General features: G+C 40.4%; 1 protein-coding gene across 1 annotated transcript in view; it reads right to left on the bottom strand.

Moving 5' to 3' along the window:
• Positions 1–295: 295 nt before the first annotated feature.
• LOC306964569 (sterile alpha motif domain-containing protein 10-like) overlaps positions 296–27,819 on the bottom strand; it is a 47,409-nt gene continuing 19,885 nt past the window's right edge. The window contains exons 2-5 of the mRNA XM_079558634.1: positions 24,054–24,238; positions 13,057–13,225; positions 5,721–5,861; positions 296–794 (exon numbers count right to left, since the gene is read on the bottom strand). Of these exons, the coding sequence (XP_079414760.1) occupies positions 772–794; positions 5,721–5,861; positions 13,057–13,225; positions 24,054–24,238 (518 nt within the window). The 3' untranslated portion in view covers positions 296–771. The remainder of the gene's footprint in view (positions 795–5,720; positions 5,862–13,056; positions 13,226–24,053; positions 24,239–27,819) is intronic.

The following is a 27,819-nucleotide window of genomic DNA, read 5'->3' as shown; positions in this document are numbered from 1 at the left end:
GTGTCACTGTGCTTTTGTTTACTCTGTTTCACTTTATACCATAGAATACAGTATAAAATATCAAGTTTAGTCATTAAGAACTATTGCTACATCAAGTATAATCATTTCTTAAATGTTTCCCTAAAAGCTACTGTTTGGGTCTTAATTACAGATGTACAGTGTTTATTGTATTATTTGTTCTATGGTACGACCATTAATAAAACACTTGAGAATCACTGTGACAGTTCTACAGCAAAAGGCTGAGGATGGACGGTCGGTCATATGTGAAAACGTTCAGTTTGTAACCAACTCTTGTCAATAATGTTTTACATGAAGTAAACTCACTTTTTAGGAAAAAAAAACATGGAGATCCAGGATGGAAAGAAAATTACAGCTACAGTAGAGTAAAGGATTTTTCCTCAACATGTAGCACCGTTTTCTTCCAATTACAACAGTTTTTGTACAATATTTCGATGTGAAACTGGATGACGTTGATGTATATTGTGCAAATGCCACAAAAAACAAAACATAACGAACGTCAAAAATATATATTAAAAGACATATTGAGGTTATTAATATTATTAATTATTTTCTTTACCTAATACAATGAGCTACAGTGAGCCTCTATAAACAGTCTTGTCTGAGGTGGATGAGGATCCTGCAGACTGGATGTGTTGGAGGCCAAACTCTCATCTGATCCTCTGTGAGCTCTCAGTTCTCTCCTGCTCTGGAACAGCAGTGTCTCAGAGCTCCTCTGTCGAGATGTGGATGGGACAAGATGACTGAGCACAGCTATGAGAAGTTTCCAAAAGAGGCTGCAGTAAGAGAGGGGAGTAAAAAAACAAATAGAAAGGACACTTGAGTGATAAGTATAAAATGCATGAAGATATAAAATTGTACCGTATATTGTATTTTTTCCACAGTTTCTTTCAGTGTAAAACATAACACATGCAGCCTGACTGAATTGAATGAAGGGATTTTGTCTTTGCCCAAAGCGTACAGTGACTGAAGCAGCAACATCTGGACAGCTTTGAGAGAGCGCGGCGATCCAGTGGGGGGTATGTACTTCTCCTGCCTGTGGATGTTGGTATATCTTTACAAACTCTCCCTTTTCTTCCTTCTGAACACATACATTTTTCATCAAAACATGTTTGCATGCTCCCATCTGCTCTCGATGCTAATTAACAGTGACTAGGCGACACGGTGCATGACTTTAAACCTGTAGTGTAAAGCGTGAAAAAAAAGGAAAGGAAAAAAAGCGTGACCACCTTGGGGACTGGACTTCTCGGTTTAGACCCTGAAATGTGTGCGTGTTCTTTTCACAGAGGCACTTGGGGCTGTCTCTTCTGGCTCTCAAATGCACTGTACCCTGAATTACAAAGGGAATAACGCTCTAAGCATGACAGACGGTGGAAAATCGGGAAGCATGCTAAGATGAGATGCTTCATTCTCATTCCCGTCCGTACACTGCGTCGAGGCCACTCCACTCGGGATAACACAAGAGGGAATCACAACTGTTAAGAGTGTGCAAGCCTCATATCAATTGCCTATGTGTAGTGCAGGTTGTCTATTGTCATTTGAAATCTGTCTTAGGTTACAGCTAGGAGACAGCTGGAGCGTCTTCTATCGGGAGACGTGGGTTTAAAACTAAAATGCCAACAGCCTGGTATAGGTGGGCCTCATTTATGGGTATGCCTGATGAATGGCTGTCAGGGAATCCACCTGCTTTTACTTTTCAAAGAGAGATCGAGAGATAGACGTGAAGAGGCAGGCTTGACAAATAGTTTGCTTGTATTTTTCAATGTATATGAATGTTTGAGAAATATACAGGTGTAGTTTAGGTGCCTGTGAAGGCTGTTTTATTCCCACCTAGAGTAGACCATATGCTGTTGTTGATTATAGATCGTAAGTTAAGTTATTGAGAGTCATATATTGAAAATGAAAAGAAAAGTTTGAAAAATTGAGCGGCAAAGCTTACTTCATCTCCTTGTGCTGCTTCCTCAATTAACACGTGGTCAAACACAATTTGTAAATCTGTGCCAATGATAAATGAGTCCCATTATTTCAACAGTGTGGTCACATCTCTTGTTCGTGCACTTTCATGGGTTACCTGAAGAAATGATTTCTCAAAACGCATCGACAAAGTAACAGCAGTCTCATTCTCCGCACAGATTGTGCGAGTGACTGTATTCGAAATGATTGTGTGAAGAATACAATTTTACACAATCTGGCTGAAACAAAACTAATGTGATATTGTGCCGAGTGTGAAATGTTATTATGAAAAGGCAAGAGAATCTGGCTCAGATCAACAATGATTAGTCGTACAGTGCCAACACAGCATACTGCCCCACAGACAACCAACCAGATTTACAGATTCAGATTCAGTTTATTACAAAAGAAACACACACACACATTGGAAAAAAAGTGCAAGTAGCTCAAAGTGCACTGTGAGATATTCACACAAACATTGAAGAGGAAAAATGACGACAACAATAGCCACATTTCACTCCTTTGTCACAGCAGTATGGCTTGTATTTATCTATTTTAGTTTGCTAATTTTGTTCTGGTTAGTCCTGATTAGTCCTCATTCAGAATGGGTTTAGTTTAGATTATAATTTGTGCACTTTGCTTGGCAGACAATGCATAACATTGTATTCATTATAAAGACGCTTCGCCCACAATGCCTCTCCGTGATTGTGGGAATGGTGGTTGTCCAAGGGTGAAATAAATGAGTGAATGAATGTGTTTTGATAAGCGCAACACAATTCGCCATTAAATTATTCACTTCTGTGTGGAGGGTGTGAAAAGTACAATCACCTCACTCGAGCTTTAAACAAATAAACGAAGCCTGACATGTCACATTGTGTCAGGATCATCCGAGATCAGAATTCTTTCAGCCTCTTCTAAAAAAGTTATTGTGAAATCAATATTTAATTTTTGTCAGATCTTTGGTGGATAAATCATCTTTAACAGCCAACGTGGAGTCTGAGGCGAGGCGCTTAAATTGCACATGTATCAGGAGAATCGAAAGAACAGAAAGTACTGCAGAGCTTATGAGGGCAGAAGTGGAGATGCATGCAAGTTAAGCACTAAAGCCTGCATCTCTATACTCAGAGCTGAAGGGAAATCCAACTGGGTCCTTTTCAAGCATAAACTCGAAGACATTTATAAATCGGAGTAGAGAGTGGGGTCAGACGTGTGGACCATCCCTACTGTGTAGTGTGTATGGTTTCATATGGAGTTCAGTATGTTTTTTGTAAACGCCTATTTAGACCTTTTATGTACGCTTTGGCTCAAATGTCTAATATGTGACACGAGCTTATGATACTTACTGGTCAGTTTTAATGTTTCTCTGAGTTTTTAAATGGTTAAAATCGGTCCAAGGACGGCTGAGAAACATCCTGTTAAAGTCTTCAATCCGAGAACCAGGCTGTTTTATTTCTCAGGAACCGAGGCACGTAGAATTAAATGGTAAAACAGTCTCACCTTTCAAACATATCATGAAAAATGGTCTGGATTGTTGGCACTCAACAGCGTGACACTCAATGTGTTAATACCCATAAGTACTGCAGACAATGTTACGCCATGATATACGCAACAAAAGACCTGCATAGATTGCATGTGTTATCATGATATTAATTGGAGTTATGTTGATTTAAACTTCTTTTTTTTACTATGTACCAAGCTCTCTGCTTTGACCTCCAGCCTTCACTTCACATTCATTGTCAGTGTTAAACCAGCCTTCTCCCCTCACCTCCCAATGCCCTAAAACCCTCTGAACCTGTGGTGAGAGACAGCCAATTAACCTGCCCTCCCAGCACCGAGTCAGCGCCCACTCAACTGCTAAATTACATTTGCATGGCGCTTTTAACATAATAATAGACAAAGTGTCCTACAGCAATTAAATATTTATATCTCACCGCTCAATTGTGTTCCAACTTGGTGGTTCGTTCCAAGTTTATCTCACACTAAACACCAGCTTGGCAGAATGTTACTGTTATTGCTAAAGGTGAGAGCAAGTTAATGGAATTGTTCTAGAAATAGGCTAATAAATAAACATGCAAAACAGATTGGCTTCCTGCATTTCATTTCTATTCATGAAGTGTTTTGCCTTTTCTTTAGTGGTAATTTTTTTTTTTAATAAATAAATCATGAAATAATTGTGTTGAGAGTTTGGTAAACCAATGACAAACAAACTGTTCTCGAGAAAACTAAGTGACTTTGATCTGACTTGGAAAACCCAATGTATTTGATGCACAGAAAACGCAGAGTTAGATCATATTATTTTGAAGTAACAGCATTGCTGCTCATACTTCTGCCACCTCTGATGTTCACACTTCACAGTTCAAAACACCCTTTATTTCCAAAATCCGAAAACCCGAGGTAGATACTCCAAAGATGGGTAAGAACAGATGAAAAACCTATTTGTGCAATTTCTATCAATCACATTTCTTGAAGCATTAATCAGTCTGTCTGCCAAAGAAAATCACTTCATTTTCTGTTTGAATGTGAGCAGTGATTGAACAAGAGCCCTCTGTCCTTCTAGAAACACGAACAACAGCCTCGGGCCGAGCGCACAATCATCTGCAGGGCCCTTATGTTTGAGAATCACTCAGATAATAACGAAGATACTGTTTATTCTTTTGTTTTTGACAAGTGTATAACGTGAACAGTATGCATAGTCGAGAGACACTAGCAAAAAAGTGGCCATTTGCATAACTGAAACAAATAAAGATAATTAATACATAACTAAATTAGTGTTGTCAATAGTGTTTCTCCAGTACTAGCTGTAAATTTAGCTTAACGCTTCAAATGTTTCGAGTCATTTAACTTACTTTGTGCTTGAGTACTAAATGTTATTATGGTCAGTTGATGGTTGACAATAAAAAGAGGCAGGGCCCACAAATCAACAGTTCACATCAATACAGTCTTATACAATGGCACACAAACAAAGTACCTGCCCATGTCTGGCCCAGCAGGCAGCGTGGTCCCAGACACATTCAGAACAATTTAGACTTCGCGTTTCTGTCTGAGAGCTACGTGTTTTGCACTTAAAGCTGAGCACAGCCTACGCTATACACGATTTAGCATGATTATAGACAGACTGGGGGTTTATACATAATGAGTGAGAATGGTGAGAGGACACACTACACAAGTCTGTCAAACAGCTGACGCCACACTGCTGCATTATGTTACTGCGACTTGGGTCTAGTCGCGTCTTTCTGCTTCTGTTACACAATTCAAACATGTTGAGTTCCATCCATCCAATCCACTTTCTCCACTTTTCCGCTGCTGGGTCATGGGGGCAGCTCCAAATCACATTGCACCAGCCCATTATGGCTCCTCCTGCAGGTGGTGGGTCCACGGAAGGACGGCCTCACGATTGAAGTCGGGCCTGTTGGTCTCTCATAAGGGGCTTCTGAACCACTCTTTCTCTGACCTGTCACCTATAGGACCTTTTTGCCATGGGAGACCCTACCAGGGGCACGAAGTCCCCGACAACAGAGCCCCCAAAATCATTCGGGCGCTCAAACCCCTCCACCATGTTAAGGTGGCGGTTCCAGGAGGGGACATGTTGAGTTGAGGTGCATTATTCAACTTTTTATGTGAAAAAAAAGAAGAAGTTGATATTAGTACGTATTTGCGGCTGTATGTGTGGTTAGCATGGCACCTTTGCTTCCCATGCCCAAAGCTTTCATTGGTTGGTAATCCATATTGGTTACACAGACTTGGTTACTTACTTCTGCTAAGAAGCTGGAGGTTGCGGACTTCTTCTCGGACTTGCAGCTGTAGGACTTGCTGTAGAACTTCCTGTCTGAGGGTCTCCTGAACAATCCCCATTCTTTCCAACTTCTCTCCATTTAATCGAAGCAACGCCCGCCCTGCAAAAGACAAAATCTGTTAAGCGTTTGTCTTTTGTTAAGCTGCAATGCTGCAATAGTGACACCTATTCTTCAGTGTCACTATAAGGGCTATTTGGAATTCAACATGAAAAATTAGGACGTTTTTGGCCGTGTTAGAAGCAAAGAAATAAAGATTGGATGAATGATTGGATATCAGGCAGCAATTCAACATGGTGTTTCTTAAAGAGAACAACTCAATGACTGTGTTGAACTGTCAGCGTCAATTAGGATGGACATATACATTGCGGAGATGATTTACTTACTATGCAAAATGCAATGTAAGTCATGTCCCGCACTGATAAATGATTTACAATTTGTACCTACAAAACAGAATACAAATGGATCTGGCAAAACCTACGTTTGATTGTGCTTTCCATTCGTTCTCCAAACCAAAGCACCCGTTAAGGTCATGTAATGCTTGCGTTCTGCGAGCCAAAACATTTTCTAACGTCCTCTGCCTCTCAGCAAATCACAGCACAAGGATCCCTCGTCTCACTGCCTCATTTGTATTGGCCCGATGCAGTCAATTTTTTTTCTATGGGTGCATTTTACTACAGATTTTTAGCAGTTAACCCTGGGGACTCTTACATTTAACATGCCATTACCCACAGAAAACAGCATTAACATCCAGGGAGAGCTCAACAACACCAGTCAAGAGACGCACATTACCACAGGCGTGAGACCAGTGTCCTTCACCGGGGCAGGCACGAGAAGAATCCATCATACCTGCGCAGTGCCCGCCCGTCTCATAATTATACTCATTACTCATACAAGTCCATATTATTCTCTTCAGTCTACATTTCCTCCCTGCAAATCATTTTATCATTCAGTGGTCTATGTGCGATGAGAAGACTGTTACAGGTCATTTAGACTCCAAAATGTAAATCACAACCACACATGCATTATCATAATATTAACATACATGACGGCACCATGCAAACCTCCACATAAACACACCACCTAAGAACTATCCTGACCAAGAGAAGGGCTCCTGGATGATGATGATGTTTCCAAAAGCACTATAAATGTAACAAAGAAGCACAGTGACACAGAAAGGACATGCACACATAAATATTCAATAAGACAATCTCTACATTGAAGCTGTAATGGAAAAGTAAGAGGCAAACGTGAGAGATTTAATAATGCGATGAACAAAGGGAAAATGGGTCCTGCATATTAAAAGTTCGGAAAACGAAAGTACGCTGTCAAAGCTAGTTAGGATAGTGTGTTCATGCATTTATGTTGTGTATGCACAGAGGAAAATGTTTCACAGTGATCTTTTAAAATTCACTGATAGCGCACACAGCTGACTTTTCGAGCTGCGACTGATCAAACATTGTGGATAGCAATCTGTTTGAATTGTTCTCAAGGCACAAATAATAGGTTCAAAAAAATGTACTTTCATTCAAAGAGGCAGTTGTGAAAACACAAGAAGTTATTTGTAAATGATTGCGGCTTCGTGTTCAGCGGGAAGATGAACAGACTGGGAATAACGTCACAGAAATTAACCTATAATTTTCGATATAAGACTTTTTAGTTGATAAAAGGCAAAATTATATTCAGTAAAACAAAGCTATGTTCTATATAGACAGAAACAAACTAGCGACATTTCAAGACTTTTAGCAGATTGTTCAGTAGAAGCATAAAAACGGCAATTGTAGCTAGCGTTTGCTAGCATTAGCATGTAGCCTGAGGGTAACATGAAGAGTAACATGTTAGCATTCTCCGTTGTTTATGTAATTATGGGCTATTGAACCACTTTGCTCCTCTCCATGTCTTTGTATCTTCACTAGGTAGAAAACTATATCAGTAGATTTTTCTCTTCTTTGTTTTCCCCCTTAACTATTTCAAACATAACCATATATGTGCGATTCCAGCGACACCGTCTGTATCTATCCCATTATGAATGCGAATGCTGTGTTATATTTATTTTTAAGTATTTTTGGCCCGTAGGCTTTAGGCAAGGCAAGGCAACTTTATTTATACACAAGGCAACTCAATGCGCCTCTTTATTGGACAGGACAGAGCTGCATGAAACAGGGTAAGAACTGACACACAGCAAACTGTTGGAGCCAGGAGTCAAACCCACAGCTCTGAGCCTGGAACTGTCCAGTGTGTACATGTGCAGCTTTATCAACTATCGGGGCACACTCTCATGAGATTCTGAACTTTAGTGGAAATGGTTGTCTGCCAACTGTATCCTCTCTTTGACTCAGAGTTTCTGGGATAAACATCTGCAGCAGCATTTCTTTTCTCTCTCTGACGTTCCGTTGCTCAATTTTCCCACAATTTACTATCTATACAACGGCTCGACCATCACGCCCCAGAAACATTGTCCTTGGTTGGTGTGCGTCTGTACAACTGAGACAAAGCAGATGAATAGAGCTCAAATCAATTCCCCATAGACCGACTTTAATACGGCTCTTAATAATTGCCTGCAGATAGTAGGCAAGGCAGTTATGTCAAAGGGAGAGAAAAGACACTGAAAACAAAGGGGACTGCTTCACTCAATTTAGACTCCAAATAAATTGCTTATTAGCCATGTCTCCAGGCAAATGGGAACCTTTTTTGTTCCTTCTTGCCCCGTAATGACAAGTAAAATAGTGTAAAAAGCTATTCAAGGAAAAGGGAAGGTGATGGACTCCCTATAAAGAACAACATTTAGATGAGACATTAAGACATTTCTCCTTCAAGTGTTTCTCACACGCGTGGTAAGAAATCTTTCACAAATTGTTTCAGATCCATATTGCGTTTCTGTTTTGTATGCGTGTCTTTACCAGGATTTCACTAGGCATTGCTTGGTTATGGTTGTGAGTATTGTTTTTTGTTGTTAATCTTTCCTCACTTTGTGTAAAGGGTCAAGGTTAAACGCTCTAGTCACTGACTGCACTATTTGCCCGCGCTTCATTCTCATCCTACTGTCAGCATGTTTTTCCTTCTTATGTCTCCTATCATCTCTTTAGAAGACCTATACCAAAAGGGAACATGATTTAAAGTGTGTAAATGCATGCAGCTGTGGACACAATCTGTGAGACGACATCTGGAGGAGACACTGATAGCTCTATGTCAAATTTCATATTCATAATCTAGACAGCTCCCAGCAGTTTGGATCTTGCTGGGCACAGTTTTGACCAAGACGGCTAAAGTCCCGCAGCAGAATGGCTAATGTAAATTTATGTCACACTCCTATATATATATACTGTATATATATGGAGTGCCAAGTATACAGTACATACTTGTGGATTTTAAGCTTTTATGCTTTTAATCTTGATCCGTCGACAAATAGTGACATTGTCAACTCAAGACAGATTGTAGACAAATTATAGAAACAGCTGCTTTATTTGTTTGTCTTTAAGCAGCAGGTTCACTGCATTCTTCCATTGATAAAACATAGAAACAATTTAGCACATGTGGCTAGTATTAATTGATTAAAATTACAATATTGTCACAGAAAAATGATCAGCGGGGTGTGATAATAAGCCAACATTCAGTCTTGGGGCGACACACTATATACAAATAATTGTAATCTTATTAGGTGACATAATCCCTTTTGCAAGAAGCCACAATTTAGATCCCTTTGTGTGAGAGTTACAAAAGGCATGGTAACTCTCTGATTTAGCCATATTTTGCTCCTAATTTTATCCTTTTGGGTAACGCTTTATAATAAGGGTATATGAATTTATGCATGAATTCATCATGACTTCATGAATTAATTAATTATGAAATCATGTGAGTTCATGATGCTTCAAGATGAAACACTCATGAATTCACACCATTAATTCAGGCAATAAACTCATTACTGAGAATGCTTAATTTATCATGATCATGAGGAATTCTTGAGCAGAAGAAACAAATCAAATCAAGGTTCCCAAGTGTGCACACTGTTGTTGTATCCCTGGGCAAGACACTTCACCCATCTTGCCTGTGAGAATGTAGTGTAAGAGTGAATGTGTGGTGGTGGTCGGAAGGACCGATGGTGCAAATTGGCAGCTTCTGTCAGTCTCCCAGGGCATGAATGAATGAATGAATAATGCAATGTGAAGCGTCTTTGAGTGTTCAGAAAAGCGCAATATAAATCCAATGAATTATTGTTATTATGCTGGTTGAGCATGCAGCTGTACGCCTACAATATACTGTATTTGTGCTTTATGCCTACAATATACTACATTTGTGTTTAAAATCTTTATGTTTTCTTTATCTAAAAAAATGAATAAAAAAGTCTTGAATGTTGATTTAAGCTTGCTTCTGTGTGTTTAATTGCTCTCCTAAAACAGGTTCTGTATCTATAAAAAAAGAAAAAGGTTATCGAGGATGCAACGCTTCATTTTAAGGGGTACATTCAAAATAAAGTCATGATAACAAAGAATTCCTCGTGATCATGATGAATTAATCATTATCATTAATGTGTTATTAGTGTGAATTCATGAGTGTTTCATCATGAAGCATCATGACCTTACATGAATTCATAACTAGTTAATTCATGAAGTCATGATGAATTCATGAACTTTTATTATAAAGCGTTACCTATTTTTGTTTTGACACATTTAGATTAAAATGTAGTTGAACATACGGTGTTGATATGGCTTAGTAAAATATAATAAGTATTTTTTATCGCAATACTCAAGACCGCAATCAAAGATCATATTTTTTCTTAAATTCCAACTCAACCTCAAACAAAGAGTTATACTGAGTCTTCCTTCAACCTCCCAGGACTGACTTTACAGACCTCCTGCTCCATGACTTGCTGACCAGTGCCCTATATAGCCAGCCATCGACAATAAACACATGGAACAAGCACAAAAGACATTACCTATTAATGAATCACCACCAAGTATTTTGTACCATTATAACAGAAATAGGCTGCTAGTGTAATTAGGCTGCCCTCAAAATGCCACTAAAGAGACACCCATCAGCGCATAGATTAATATCCCAGGGCAGTGAGTGTGCTGCCGCTATTATGGTGCATTTATTGGGACACTGTTTGAAAGCTACTATTACGTCTGGGTCACTTGGCCAAGATGAAGAACTGCGCCTGTCTCTCTGTATTAATAAAGGTGGGGCTTTTGAATAGTTCCTTTGAAATGAATCGGGACAAAAGCACTGCACATTCATCAAACATTTGCAATAGAAACACCAAAGCTAATTACAGCGGCTAAACAGAAAGCCATCTGACATCAGGACGACACTGTATGAGATGCTGCCGGCTGATAAAAGACAATGCTGTTTTGTCTCGCGTTTTGTGATGTGTAGAATAACACATTTCGGTTCAATGTAATCCACAGGTAATAAACAACAGAGGGCTGATAAGATAAGCAAGATGTAGAAAATGACTACCACATCTCGTCTCCCACGGGTGCAGACTGTCATTGTGTCCTTGGGCTAGTCACTTCAACCACCGTGAATGAATGTTGTGTGTGTGTGTGAGCGAGTGTGGCTGGTGTTGGTGCGAGAGGCCGATGGTGCAGATTAGCAGCCTCGCTTTCATCAGTCTACCTCAGGGCAGAAAAGGGCTGTATAAAACCAAAGCAATCTTATTATCATTAGTAATATAAATAAGTAATTCATATTAAGTAAGGGTGGGACATATTTTATCGCATATCATTATACCAGTATAGTTTTTATTTAATATTGTTGTAATTTATTTATGCAACATTATATAATTTATCATATATAATGTGCACTTAACGACCAGGCCCAGACGGAGACTGCAGCTAATGTTATACTTGTGGCGTAATAGGCGTAATAGGCGTAATAGGTGTAATAGGCGTAATAGGCGTAATAGGCGTAATAGGCGTAATAGGCGTAAAGGCTGGGGTTTTGAAGTATTTTGTCCGCTGTCAATTATATCGTCAAATATATTGTTATTGTGATATTTTGTTTTTATATCGTGATAGAGATTTTAGGCCATATCGCCCTGCCCTAATATTGAGTAATGTAGCATAGGTTTAACCAAAGAAAATACACATTCATTTGGTTAGCATTATCAGCTCGAGGACCTAGTAGAGGGTACTTGGAACTATTTCAGGTTTGGGGGGGAAAAAAAGGGGAAACTGAACATTATTTGATGGGAAAAGCTTTATTTTGCAGACAAATGTGTATAGTTTTGTGAAAACCGAAGGCTTATTTTGAACGCAACATTGTCTTTTTTACTTACAAATAGCGGTTTCAATTGCTTTGTAAATAAACTGCAACAACCTTGAGGCAGGGAGCACACAGGTACCACTGAATGAACCAAGGGGAGTGTTTTTTTGTGTTTCCTGCTTGCATGTCCTGGTGATCTATGTAAGCGATACCATACCAGAAATCAAATAATGAATCTGTTCTTTGCAGCTCAGCTATATCATCTCCCGTCCTGTTGTTGCTACTAAATAACAGTTTTGTGATTATGCTCGAAAATAAAACGCCATAAGTTTTCTGATGTATGAGAGCAGACACAGTGTAGCGGTTGAGTGGGTTGTGCATCTGTGTGTTTTGTGTGCGCTGACTGACCCTTTTGCTCTGAGCGACAATCTGTTCTCCACAAGTCGCAAATAAAAAGGCGCTGCTGTCTCGTCCGTTTGGTCAAGGCTGCAGATTCCGCCATTTGTATAATAGCTCAGTTTCCCTTCATCTGCTTGTGGGGGTAGAGCATAAGCAACATTTGGTGGCTGCGAGAGAGAATGAACTATTAACATGGCGTGGACGTTTCTTTTCTTCTCCCAAAATAAGCCGCGCTGCTTGAGTTAGCGCACATGAATGCCTTTTGAATCTTCTTTGGAGATTTGAGTGTAAACCTGTTTCCAGCTGAAAGGGCTAATCTTTGTGACTGTAAACCTAAAAATAAAGTCAGCAAGATGTGTGGCTTTTGTGGCGACTGCTTGCAAAGAGCTCAATCCACAAACAATAGCATTCAGGAAGCAATTCAAGGTGATTCTACGGTTGAAAACTGTTGGGAAATAATCTAATTGCGACGAAAAACAAACAAGATTCAGTCCTTGTAAAGATTTAAACACATACAGGTAGGGCTGGGTGATAAGACAACAAAATCTAATTGGGATCTGATTCCTTTGACAGTCCCTATGCTCAAACACCCTTTTCCCTCACTGTCTCTCTCTCTTTCTTTCACTTGTTGTTGTTGTTATTATTAGAAAGCATTACTATAACCTTGTAGCAGACACAGTGGATTGTGTTGTACCTGTGATGGCATGATGAGAGAATGCCTCTACGTATGTCAGGTAGTTGTGGGGACAGTGTTTCTTGAGCCATTTGCAGACGTCTTGTTGTGTCCACAGCACCACTGGTTTGGACAGGGAGGACAGCGTGGGACTGGTGTGGTATACGGCAAAGGCCTCACCTGGACGCAGCTGGAACAAAAGCAAATCATTACAATATACCGTTAACAAAACAGATAAAAGGTGGATCATTTAACAAGACATATTCAAAATAGATGGTTATTCCTCACTCCTCCGCCAACATTACATTGTCACCTAAAGTCGTGAAAAAGTCGAGAAAATGTTGGCGGATCAAGCTCCTCTTACAGAGCATGTTCTGGGACGGGCAGAGGAGGCAACTGGCTTCCACAGTTCTCCAGGACTTGTCAATCAAAGGCCTAAGCTCAAACTTGAAAAATCTACAGAACCAAAACCAGCGTGGTTTATGATGTAGGAGGAAACTAAATCTTTAGAAACAATAATATTCTTTGGAGCCAGGCTTTTAAGTTGTGTTCATCCATCCATACATCCATCCTCATATTAGGATTTCATATGTCAGCACCCCACCAACAAGAAGCGCAATTCTCCGCCATTGCTAATTTGTTTACGTTTTGCATTAGTTCCAAACAAACCAAGAAAAAAAGAAAAAGAAAAAAAAAAGCAAATCAAAAAAGGTCGAAGAAAGATGGACATCCAACTCCGGTTCACATAAGTCCTTTTCAGAAATGCATTTAATCTCTTCATAATGTCAAGACACAGACCTGAGTATAGTGAATGTCAGAAAAGGACAACATATGTATTAAGGAGAACACAGTATGTAATATTTTTCTGCTGCACAGTTAGTTTTTAGTTCTTTTTCAATAGCTGAAATTATGACAAAATCTAGAACGTTGCCAGTTGTCCTTCCTATCTGAAAAAAATTGAGGATGACATTTTATGCACAACGTTAGGCAGCATTTAATGTACCATACAGGAAATGTGCTCATGAAGGCCCATAACGTCAAAGCGGCTTACAGTGTATCTGCAGCAGCGAGCCTCGTGTAAACACATCCTTGTATTATTGTAAAAACATGATCATGCGGCTTTAATGAGGAGTGAGCAGACAGCTTTAAAAGCTTAGGGCCTAATTACAAACAGATGCTTTCCCCTCTGTAATAATGGCCCTGCTTTCCCTTTTGAACCCTCACTTAAAAGAATCATGCAAATCAGCTATTGCTACTGCCGCTGACACACTTCCTCCTATCATCATGAATGGCAGATTTCACCTCTCTGTCTAAAGCGGGCTTCATCTCCATGCAGTAATTGCTGCCTATACAGTCATCGTGAACAAGGGCATTGGCATTTCAAAGTTGAGAGGCATCTTCAGCCTTTAACCACGGCAGCACTGATTATTCCTGACAGTTTTACCCATGGATACACAGAGGTCAGCGTTGTATGTTTCATTCTATAAGTATCACTGAGAATCATTTTAACTTTACCTGTAGTGACCGTCCTGACACAGTCATCTCGCATTACACAGTGCACTAAGTATGAATAACTAAACTGTAGACTGTTACCTGTTAAGCACAACGATGGACTGTTGTATTTGACTGGGCAGCTTGCTGGGGTGACGAATAAAAGGTGGACTATATTTTGGGAGGAAAAGGGATGAACTGTGGGGGAACTACCCGCTGAAGAACTGAACTAATGCTGAGATCAAGTAAAAACTAATGAATTATACATTTGTGAACTATTACTGGAATAATTCTCTTCCTCCTGAGAGAGAAGGTTTGAGGCTGGACCTTATCTCTCCTACGCTGTCAACACTTTCCCTTCAAGGCCAAGCCACGGAGCTAAACCAGATGCGAACTGAGCTCGCAGGGTCATATTTTGCAAAACAATGACTTTCAGGATTGTAAACAACTGCACACACATACCCCCCACCCCACCCCCCGATCAATGGCCAGTCATCTTTCCTGTCATCCTTCCTGTCCCCAAGAAAAAAATCTGCATGTGACCCTGTGTGCTGTGTATTTCCCACGTCTCGATGTTTTTTATGTATGTGCTTTGCCTTAACTTAACCTGATTGGTATTTCGCAAATCTTTTGTAAGGCGCATTAAGTTGCCTTGTGTACGAAATGCACGGTATAAATAAAGTTCCCTTGCCGAAAAATTTAATTTAATACATTGAAGGTCTATCTTTTGAAAAGTAAATACTCCTCAAAATGGCGACCATAACATATTAGTCTGAGTTACATATTTCATACTCTGGATTAGTTAAAAGCATGTCCTATTTTCCTTTGCACTTCCACTGACCCATTAATCCAGCGCATCAAATCCATGTGTGGAGAATGAAGTGGACATTAATAAAGTCACACAGTTCACACATGGACAAAAACCCACAATGCTGCCCCAGTCCCCTCAGCTCTGAGCCCCTCTCAAGGCCCATAGTCTCATATCAGGTCTATTCATTCTCTCTCACAGAGGAGCCCACGCCATGACAATGACTTTGGCTGATTTTCAACAGAGAAATGCTGCAGTCTGCCAACAGCTCCACTCCACAATCGAGCGCTTTTAATGGGATTATGTATGGTGAAATGTCTAATGGAGCTGGGGCCTGTAGCTCAACGAGTGTTTGCCAAGTGTTGTTGTTAATGATGGGAGAGACTCAGGCAGCAAATAGCTGCACTAGTACTATGCGCTCGCAGTGGTATGTTTCTTGAAGGGTTTTCATCACTTTCAAAACACTGTAATAAGCTTGGGTCTGATCAATTGCTGGTCAAGGAACACATTTTGCCAGATCTAAAAGCCCTGCATCAATAGATTTCTTTATTTTCCAACTACATAACCCCCAGTGAGACAGAGATCTGAGTTCTCTCAATTCTTTCATGTCTTCGAGTGGAATACCAAAACCAAATTATTCAGGCTCTTTAACAATTGACAAAAGCAAAGGGTGTGTTGATGTATCTTTTGATGATGTGGCATCTACGGACTACGGGCCTGAATATGCATGCAGTTTAATGGTCATCACTTTGAGAGCATCAACTGGTTATGATTCACAGAAAAAAAAAAGGTAGTTCCAGTGGGAAGAGAGTAATTTCAGACCATAATGATTATTCAATATATTATTTAATATTGTTAATTATATTGAATTTTCACTAGCAAATTGTGACAAAGACTTTGCAATACTTTTGGTCTTTTCATATTATTTTAGACGGGAGTATACATTAAAAGTAATGCTCCACAGTCTCTTGTGTTACAACCGTCTCAATCAATAAAGAAACAGAGGAACCAGAATGATCGTCCCCATCACCTCCACCCCACCTCCCCTCGTCCCGCTCCTGCTCCCCTCTCTGGACCATTCATCAACTGGTATCTCCCGCAGCCACTGTCCCGCTCGCACCCTTTACTACCTCTACCCCCCAAAACCCCCTTATGAGACCTACTTCTGTCCAGGGAGTGCTGCCCTCATCCATTATGGACGGGACAGGGAGGACGACACGACAGGGAGAGCGCCGCAGGGGAGAGGTGCTGTATGGATTGTATTAAGAGAGGGCAGAGAGAAGAAAGACTATAGGTATATATAAAAACAATAAAAAAAAGAAAGAAGTTGTTGTTCTCAAAATTATTTAAATGTGACCAAAGCTAAACAAATCTAATAAATCTATAGATTGGTGTCATACTGGCAGAGGGTGTTTAGTTTGTTATTCTTTCTTTTTTTTCATTGTTCAATGCAGAGTTCCAGATCCCCCCAAAAAACTTTCTGACTTTTACTTTTTTGGGCACTGTAAACCAATGGATGTATGTATAAGCTAAATAACATTGCCTTGTCTTCATATTATTTGCATTTTGGCAACTATTCTGCAACAATCATTAGAAACCTTTGCCTACCTCTCACTCTTCACAGCGTTTAGCTTACGGACTAGATGCTTTAAGACACACAAAAACTATATCCAAAACATGGGGAAAAGAACTGAAAAGGATTGAATTTTAGGTTGAGCATGTGTTTCAGTGTTCTGTATCACAAAAGCTCAAATGTTCGAACATCAATAATAGACACAGACTCCATTTACAACACAGACCTCAATCATCCACGTTGTTGTTTCCCAGGCCGACACTCGCGCTCTCTTCCCAGCACCTCTCCATTGATCATTCTGTAGTTTGTACCCCGCTCTGGCGGATTTGTCCTTCCTTTTCCCTTTGCGCCGTCATGTCTCCTGAAACCTGGCTCCTGTACTGCTGGTAAATCTAATCGCCGTCTCCCCCACCTCATCCCGATCTCTCTGTGATTTTAGTGCTATGATCTCCTCTCAGGTTCAATTAAAAAACTGATAGGGGAGTGATAATTTGTGTTCATCCAAGTATAGTATGATTCAGGGATTTGGCCAAAGTCAAGAGAGCAAGAGGGAGAGCTGAAATTTCTCTTACCACCAACAACCCATTTTTCACCTCCATAAAATTATATTCATGTCAAACTGCCATCACATTCAAGGATTAGGGTTAGCCATTCATAAGTACATTATTCATGGCCTGTTAGCACTGTAGTTGATAATAGTATTGAACAGCTTATTGATATCTTTACAAGCATATTATTCCTGACCTATTAATTACTAATTCTAACTAGTACCTTGTTAATACTTAATGAGCACCCCACAATATAAAGCATTACCAAATCATGTTTTTTTTCTGTAGAATTTTCTATGTAATGCACTTGACTTTTTCCCACAGCGCCCCTCCTTTGTAGAAATAATGACGTAGAGAAATGATCCATAGCGGTCAAATCTAAATAATATTATGCACCTCATGTAGCTCCCACCTGTTCTGTCTGCCCCTTTGCTGTCACTCGGGTCTCTCTACGGGACACTAAACGGCTTGTCCTGCCTCCTCCATATGCCGCATTGTCTGACCTAAGTCCATCATCTATATACTGCGTGTAGTAACAGGTCTCAAACCTATTACTCTCTGAAACCTGGCACATGATCCTTCATCTCAGCTGACACCTCTCCATTTCCCGTTTCTCCTTTTATCTCATTCTTCAAATCCCTCCTGTCACTATGCCTTGTTCTCACTCCCCACAGGTTCAAAGTAACGGAGAACCTTTTACTTAATTGAATCCTTTTTTTTTTTTTCTTATCAGATGAATTATTTTAAATAGTATTGCACGTATAGTCACAAACCTTTTTCGGCCAAAGATCACCAAGCTCTGTCTGAGGAAAGGGCAAGTGTAAACAGGCGATGTGTAAACAGGCAGCAACCTCCCTCTCTCTCGTTACAGCTGCATTTTTTGTCTTGTACATCTTTGCTGTGTTTTTGTAGGGATAGGATTATTTTTATTGCAAAGAGTCAATAATGGTCCTGAAGAAAGCAGCTTTTTAAAAGTAAACAGCTAGCTTTCTCAGCCAGACCCATTTGAGACCTACACATTTCTTCTTCTGAGACATTGAAGAGGCACCAAGAGCCCCGACACCTGCAGTACAGTGGAGGCGTCACAAGAGGAGCTACAGGAAACAAAAAAGAGACAAACGAGGAGGTATCCCAGCAAGACTCACAGCTAAGCCACACAAAGTTTTCTATTGTCCTGGCTAAAGGATGTTCACTGGAGAATAAAACAGATAAGCTCTGCCCAGAAGATTATGAAAGACTGTAGCTGGAGCGGAGGGAGCTGCACAGGAGGAAGAGGAAGGAGGAGGTGGAGGAGCTGACAGTACAGGACACCACGCTCTGAAACAGGGACAAACCCAGAAGGCGCTGCACCGTTTCAGAGGATCAGAGGAAACTGAAGGCAGCCAGGTTTCCTCCGGGTGCTACGGTTTCCCCGACCTCTAAAAACATGCGGGTCAGATTGACCCACAGTGTTGGCGTGGCTCCATTGCATCGGCTCAGGACTAACACCTGAACACTATTTTGTTGTACGCTCGTACAATGACAAATGAAACACTTACTTACTGAAAAGTTCATGTCGTAATCCATGTTGCCAGATGGAACTCACAGCCCAAAGCCCTCTTAAAATGTGGCTAAAAGCTTGAAAATTCATATTTATTGGAGGAAAAAGCCAAAACAAGCTGGCATTTACTTTGCAGTCACAATGTGTGGATTCAGGCTGAGATCAGACCGTCCCAAAGATCTGCCTGTAGATCTACAAGTTAAAAAACAACTCTGCTTGACTCTTTCTAGCTTTGCGCATATTTGGAACAGTCTAAGGAGATCGGATAGTCTAGATGTGGGCCTTTAGAGTTGGCCTCCCTAAACAATTTTATATGTTGTACCAACTGCATTTGTCATGTGCAAATTTACCTTAGTTATGTGTGAGCATTTATCAGCCGAAGATAAAAGCAAAGAGAAAGAGGAGTAAAACTATGCATATTATGTGCAACAGAAACTGAAATATACCCACATAAAGATGCCTATCATTTCTAAAATTCACTTCACAACTGTCTTCTTCTGCTGTACACGCAGGGGTTAAAGTGGGCGGGAACGGTGTTCCCCCACCTTGCATGGTCAAAAAAAAAAGTTTATGATTGCAACTTTGTCATTTTCCATAAAAATATATATTTTTCAGCATTATCCGCGCCGCATTTGCAGCGAGTTCGCAGTGTGCTTGCGGCTCCGGTACCATCATCTCCTAGCGCGGGCTCAAATGGAAACATGGCTCTGTAAAACGGTAAACAGAGAAAACAGGAGGCTCATCGTTGGATAGACTGACATATTTTCTAAAACGAAGCACAGGACAGTATTTTGGGACTTTTGCTCGGATTATCCCATGCAGAAGCAGGTGCCTTCACCGGTGCAAAGGGCTTGACCAGCTAGTTTCAGGTAAGGAACACCAGTTCAGTTGTGGATGTTTGTAAAGCGGACGATAAAGCTGATGGTGCGTGCGTTTTGGAAAACTACTCCGCACCGGCAGCACTCGTGTTCAACCGGTAAACGCGCTAAACCTCGCTCTCTGGGCTCTAATTTAGCCAAATAACATCTGAATCATTAATCTGACAGGTGCATTTTTGCTTCCTTTCTGCTCTGACTTGATTCAGTACGTCTTTGTGGGAAATGTACAAGTGCAGAGATACTCTTAAGTTAACAGATAAAAGAGAGAGGCTGAAGCTGAATATGTGGATGAGCGCGTCATCTCCAAAGAGCTTTTTTTTCATGAAGCGGGAGGTCTGGACAGAACAGCGGCTCAGCTGTTTGGTCAGCCCTTATTTATTATGTCTATGGTCAGCCCTCTGTCCACTCAGCTGCAGGAGCAGTGGCTGAGCAGGTCATGTTGTTTGAGATGTGGTCTTGGTTTAGTTGGTCCTCACATGTAGCTCTCTCATTCTGTATTAGGCCTTTGGCCTGGTTTAGATGTGATTTAGTCCTGCCGTAGTCCTGATATTGCATGTTTTTGCCCTGGCTTAATCCTGGTTCTGGCTTAGTACTGAGTAGTCCTACTTTATTATTAGGCTCTTTATTATTCTGTATTCATCTATTGCTGTGATTTTTTTCTTCTTTTTTTCTACAAAGCCTTAAAATGCTGGAATATAATATGACTTTTATGTTTAGACCCAATTCTATTCTATTCAAGCAGTGATGATAATTACATTTTTATTCATTTATCCCAAAAATATGAATATGTTTGGCTCACCCCTGACAGGCCCAGTTTCCAATGACAAACCACAAATCTCCCCCAGTGAAAAAAGTAAATCAAGAGCCCTGCTGTAAGCACCACTGACTGTGAAAGAGGATTTTCTCAAATGAACAACATAATAACAAGCCAAAATTGTTAATAAGCACTCATGTTCATATCTTTGGTGGGCCTCCTTTGAATAAGTGGATCCTGACAAATATGTGAAGAAATGGGTTCTTCTTAGACGTAGGTCTGCAGACCACAGGCCTGCCCAGAGAGGAGCGTCATAGATTATAGAAACAAATAAACTGAGTGGATCTGGCAAAAGCAAAATTTGTTCATTTAGTAAATCACATAGACCCCCAATCATTTGTGATTGTTAAAACCTGCTAAAGGATATCTAAAAATAATTCAAGACCTAAAAAAATATTGGAGTCTAAAATAATTATGGCATCAAATACCTTGCATTGTGCTGTATGAATACTATACTGTTCAGAACCCATGACTACACGTCAGTATAAGTACATAAAGATATAAAATGTAGCGTGTATCCTAATGCTTGTTGAAGGTTAGAGTTCCCTCACCTCCTAAATCCCACTTTAACCACTGTGTACACAATACAAATGATTGTTTTGGCACATTGATTCCTTTTGTTCTATCGCTGTGGTGCATTGTATTTTTTAAAAGGTCAGTGTCTATGTCCTTTAATGGGGACACTAGTATAATTGCCTCCTGCTCTGGTGCGCTCACCTCCAGCATGACAAATGTGGCCGCATCGTCTGTAACACTCAGCGATGAGTTCAGAAGAAAAAAGACGACACACTCTGGCTTCTGCCTCTTAAATTATCCCCCTGTTATTCATCCCATTCCCTGTTCCCACCTCAAAGGTAGAGCACAAGCTGTTTGAGGTGGCAAAATGAGGCACCACAGTCCCCTCACTCACATTAGGACACTGAAAGAGTCAACAACTAATGCTCAAGGTTTGCTATAAAGCACAATATACCACTTTTTTTTCTTTTCTTTTTTTTACTGCAAATGTGTTTACTTGACTTCATAAGCCTTTTAATAACATTGTTTTTTTTTTCAATGGGACTGAACAGCGAAGCATTATATTGATATTACAGTATAGATTACAGTAGTTCCCCAGATAGCAGGATATGGTTGAAGCAGCCCTCTCATTACTGCTCAAGTGTGCACAAGCCAAGCCATGTAATGCAATCAATATAATGAGCGTTCCTGGGAGAAATGCGCAGTCAAATATAACTTTACACGACACACTGATTAGCCATAACATTATGACAACCAGATAAGAGAAGATCAAATGCCATTTTTATCACTGATGAGAGTAAATTCATGACTAGACAAGCGCCTCACGCATTTTCTAATCCACCATGCTCCCCCTTAGGGAAGAATAGTGTCAAATTAGCCAGTGATTCTGCAATACATTTTGTGGGATAGGGCTGCATGTTTGGCAGCATTGTTAACCTGATCTGAATGATACCGCTACAATTGCAACACCTTGACATATGCTTAATAGAGTATTTTGTGAATGATGGCACCGTATGAAATCGGGCCAACTACAAAACTGGACGTCTTCCATTTGTTGAATAATGTATTAAGTTTTGTAGCTGTGAGGAATAATAATGCTTGCTACTGATGCTATGGAGAGCTTTAATTATCTAGTCTCAGTGTAATCACAAGGAAACAGCTCCGTACCCATCTTTATTACGCCTTTTATAGCTGCTAATGCTGTGGGGGCCACTCTTTTATGAATTATTGAGCAATCTCGCGCTGCACATGTACATCTTAAAGCCTTACGGTTACAGTGTTGTCTAAAACCGGAAGAAATGGAAGAAATGACCCACTCTGCACTCCATGGCTTCTTTCATGTAAAGGGCCGAGGGGACAGGAGTGTGGAACATGCAAGCTTTTGCAAAGAAACGCGATTTCTTTTTCTCTCTTTCGCTGAAATCAGCTTTGCTCAATGCCAATATGACTGCACTCCAGTTGCTCATGAGGCAAACCTAAAACTGGGATAGAGTAGGGCTGGGTGACAAATCAATATTTAAGATACATTGATATATTTTTATATGAGATATGGAATTAGACCATATCACATATATCTATATAGTTCACATTTGCGCTGTACTACTTATTTTACAGGCTATTTTTTATTTAAGATAGCTATTTTTAGTTAGTTATTTAAATGTGCACCATACAGAGCTTTGTTATACAGTGCTTATGTTTACATTATATAGTGAGTTTTCAATAAAACTACTCGTATTTGGCTTTGACTTTGACATTTCATTTCACAGCTCTCACTTTGCGGAAAAAAATATCAGGATATATATTGTATATCGATGTTCAACCTAAATATATCAGGATGTGTTTTTTTGTTCAAATCGCCCTCGAAATGAGCATTTTCACATATCCTGATATGTGGGGGTAAACTGATATCATGACTGACAGCTCACGGCCTGATGTTCACATAACTTTAACTGTTTTACCTCAAAATGGACAGAGGCGTACCCCTGACACCTACTGACACAAATTTTAAGCTTTGATGTAAATTTGGTTAATGTAAAATTGCCTTCAGGAATATGTCATAGAGGAGGTTAAAGGTAAATATCAATACCACATGGACAAGACAAAATTGGAAAGCACTAAATTAGGTAATATTTCATTCTTTTAGTCTAGAAGTCTAGTAATTTTGTACAGAATGGGACTCCTAATACATTGGAGGTTTCACTTGTTGTTATTAAATTCCTAATACATAAATTCCATTTACTTCAAGGATCTTGATCAAATTAATGATTGTCCAGCTTCTTATTACAATGTTAAGCAAATCTGTAAAATAATACTTAGTAGTTTTAATGTATTTATGGACCATGTAACCTGTGTTTTATATTTTCTATGAATTGCCATGATATGTTACACTAACCATATGATACATAACTCCAGATGCGACCAGCCCTGTACATACAAAAGATAATTACAGTATAAAGTATAATTATAGCTATAATATTCACAAGAGAAATCATGTTGCTTCTGAAAAACATAATAATCTAAAAACGTAATAATATCTAATACAAAAATCTGAGGGCTGTAATATTGCAGCATCCATCTTTCCAATTAAAGGGTTATAGGCCCTGTACCTGATTGTGTCGTTTATAAACCTAAAGAGGAAACTTGTGAATTGAAATTGTTTGTTGTGGTCCAAACCCATCCATAACGTTCCGCAATTTCATCCCAATTTGTCACTAGGATGAGTTTATGAGCATGTTTAAGCATTATTCTTGCTCTATGTTCGCAGGCTGTCCACAATGTATTGTAATGTACATTAGGAAGGGCATCTTGTTCTAATCATAAAAAGGCGATCCCAATGCACTCCATCGTTACCTGGATGCCCTCTGTTCCGGGCTGTTGCAGCAACTTGACGGTACGCGCGTGCGCCACCTTCTGGCCACGCCCGTCATGCCAGGTCAGGTTACTTCCTCCGTTGCGGCGCGGCAGTTGGTAACTCAGCTCTTCCGCCGACACCGTGTGCTCCAGGGATGCTCGGCAAAAACTGAAGCTGGACGCCGCTGCAGAGAAGACAAACAATGGTAAGTATTCATTTGTTTTTTACATTACGATCAAGACGCTCCAAAAATAACCAGAATAAATGTTTAATAATCCTGAAACATCTTCAGATTACATGCTTTATGCTCTGCCTCAAACACAGCTTGAAGCAGATGGTGACGCTATAATCTACAATTAGACTAAGTGCACATTGAATAAGACAGAGAGCGATTTGGAAACGGTGCCTCCACAGATAAGTCCTTGATTATTTAAATCCAGTGTCATGAATATTACATTTTTGTTCTTTGCTACTACCACTGCTCTCTCCATGTCTCTATCTGTTCACCCCTGCTCGAGCTAAAACTTGTCAGTGCTGGGTCAGAGGACGATTGCATAACAGCACTTAAGATCATGTCGGACATATAGGAAGACAGACAAAGGCTTTCAAATATGACTGGGCATTCAATAGGAGGCCATGTCTTCAACATTCTAACATGCATTGACATCATTTCAACTGGATCGCCCAGCCCAAGGAGTAACTGACAAAAACATTGCTCTCACATATTGAGAGACTGGAGACTTTAGTTGTCGGTGCCTCGAGTTGCTGCTGGTCATGGAAATGTCTCGGCGACGTCCCCAGCGAGTCGCAGCAGGTTCGATTCCAGCAGAGACTTTTCAAGGGGTCTCGGCCCGTGTTTTTTGAGAAGCGCTTTGTAAACAATTATCTTCCTGAAAAAGGGGAACATTTGTCTGAAGACGTTTTATCACGTCCCCACACACAGACACTCGCTCCGCCTTAGATCCCCGTACAGATTTTGCCAATTCTTCTAAAAATAAGATGCCTATTTTGTGTGCGTTCTACTTCACAGCCGGTGTTCCGTGTCACATCACACTATCACTTCTTGTTCTGCTTCAACGGCGCGCCCTTATCTGACATTTGAATAGATGTTACACCGTGTCAGATATAGTCATGTATTACAAATAGGCATGTGTTTGTGTCTGCTTTAGTCATACTCTTGAACAAACTGTATTGTGAACCCAATCACAGCACACAGAGCACGCAGACACCGCTTCCAACAAGAACTCAATGAACACTGTACCTTACAGCACCTCAGCTTCATTAGCAATTCCTGAAAACAGAGCAGTCCGCGATGTAAATTTTTAAACGGTGTTTCATCTCAAAAGACTGAGCACTCACTGTGTAAGACCATATTTCATCTTGTTAATTGTCGTTCTTTCTCTCTCCTGTTGCCTCGGGGAGTAGAGACAAAGGAATTGTGAGATTTGAAGGCCTGGCTGATAATCTTTTCTATCCGTGTCATTTTGCATCAAACTACAAGATTTATTCTGGGATGGCAACCACAAATTAGCAAAGAAAGTCAGTGGGGCAATATGTGCTGTCAAAGTTAATTGCATGTCACTGCATTCCTTTGGAAAAATATGATTGTGATTTTTCTGTCAAGTATTGCGATTGAATTCGCAAAGCATGCAAGATGCAAGTCACTGTGCACTTACATGTCCCAGTGCACTTAAAACTGAGACGAAACTGAATTATGAACTGCAATAGAATAGAAGAAGAACATGTCCACAGTGATCCTTTACCAAAGCTAAAAAAAACTAAAACAAGAAGAACTAAAGCACAGGGTAGAAAATCTACAGAGCTAAAAAAGAAAGGGGTCTCTCTGCCCGATGGAGCCTGCGTTTCTGAAAGACCTTAGCGGAACATTGCATCCCAGTCCATTTCAAAGCAGTGAACACAATGAGGCAAAAACATTGTGCGTCCTTTTGACAAAGCGCCCAGCCACAAACAGAGCAACAGCTACAAAACAGGCTCTACCAACATTGCAGAGAAAGCTCAGTCAGCAGTTCACTTCCATCTTAAAGCCACTAACCACTTCTTTGATGACAGCGAGGTTATAGTTGGTTGGATCGGTAGACAATACCAAATGATATATATATATGAAATATGAAAATACTTTTAGTTTTCATTGTTCTGGTCAAGTGTCTGAAAGTTTGAACGTATTTAAGGAGAAAGATTTGTGCCCTGAAATACTTCAGAATCAAAATTGAAGATACAAACTGTTTGCAAAGATAGCATTAAATACAGTTTGCAGCATGTTGGAGGGTGGATGTTCAAGTGTAAAACCCTCCAAAAACCACTGAAGCCTGCCCTCTTCATTATTGCACTGTTTTCCGTCCACTTTGTGTATTCTTATGCAGCGGCAGCATCTTTCCTTTCTCCTTGCCGTCTCCTTGTCTCCTTGGCTGCCGTCTGCTCCCGTTGGCTGTCAGGTCTTTGAGGTCGTGGTGGACAAACGGAGCTCCGGCTCATTGTAATTACTGCCAGTCGGAGCAGAGGGGGGAGGGTGGAGACGGAGACAGGAGGAAGCATCGTGGGAAGCTGAAATGCTGCTCAAACTCTAAAGACCTGCCAATCTGAACACAACAGGACTTGAGAAAAGCAAGGAGAGGAAAGAGCTGACAGACAGAATGTTTACATGCGTGCAATGAATGTTCTCCTGGAGGCAGACACAACTGTGGGTCTTTGGTCACATGCAAGATAGCAAAGACGGGTAAAACATCTTTCTGCTCAGTCTCGACATCGGTGTGAGACATTCACCCAACAACCCAAACTCTAAAGTACTGATGAAAGCTGGTCGACGTTAAAAGACCATTACAACGCTTGATTTCATGAGCCGATAAAAGACGCATCGCACCAATTATATACCTGCTAACACTTGGCTTTTATGGCCAATTCCTCTTCAGTTTCAATCATCTCTCCATCTCGTCACACCTTGCAACCCACAGCCGCCGTAAAAAAGGCAAAGCGCTTGTTCGGCACGCCGTAATAGACTTGCACAGTTTCACCTCTTGGCTGCAGACACAAGCAGAAATTCAAAGTGAGCCAAAAGGCATTAACTATCCCTAACTTCCCCCTGAAATCTCTCTTAATCTTACATCTGAGTGCATGGCTCAGCTTCTGTTCATTAAATCTGCATATTCTGCAAATTTCTGAGAAGCCTAGAGTTTCAGGACTGTGTGTTGTAATAGAGCTCCCTGCCATTTGAAATGCACAAGTGCCCGTATCATATGTCAAATTGTGTCACTAACTGGTGTTAAGTGGTCAGTTCGGGCTCTTCTCTGAGACTGAGGTCGGTTACAAGCTGAAAGGAAATAGAAATGCTTTGAAGAACGTTTTATAAATTGTGAATGAAGCGTTTACCAATGGTTTACACACATTGTTAGTTACTTATGAAGTGTTACCAAAAACTCATTAAGAGTAAGAGTCCTAAAACTATTCCTTCAGCTTGGTGCAGGAATGAGAAATGTGTGGGGTCAATAGGAGTGAAGTGAAGTGCAGCGACAGATCACCTCCTCTTCCTTGCACAGTTATCTGTGTGTGTTTGGAGGGAGGGGCTGGTCTCAGGGGTATTCCCTTTGAAAAGATAATTAAAATGTCAGGTCCAGCACCCTGGAAGGTTGTTCCAGTCCAAATCCTACAGTACATTAACATGGCGTCACTGGACATTGCTCATTTGTCTCCAAAAGGGAACATCTAAATTAGAGGATGTGGATTTTTGCAGTGTCTGCTTTTTTGTTAAAC

The sequence above is a fragment of the Gobius niger genome (assembly GCF_951799975.1).
Source record: "Gobius niger genome assembly, chromosome: 6".
Classification (NCBI taxonomy): domain Eukaryota; kingdom Metazoa; phylum Chordata; class Actinopteri; order Gobiiformes; family Gobiidae; genus Gobius; species Gobius niger.
The sequence above is the reverse complement of the archived record's forward strand: the minus strand, read 5'-3'. Positions and strand labels throughout refer to the sequence as shown.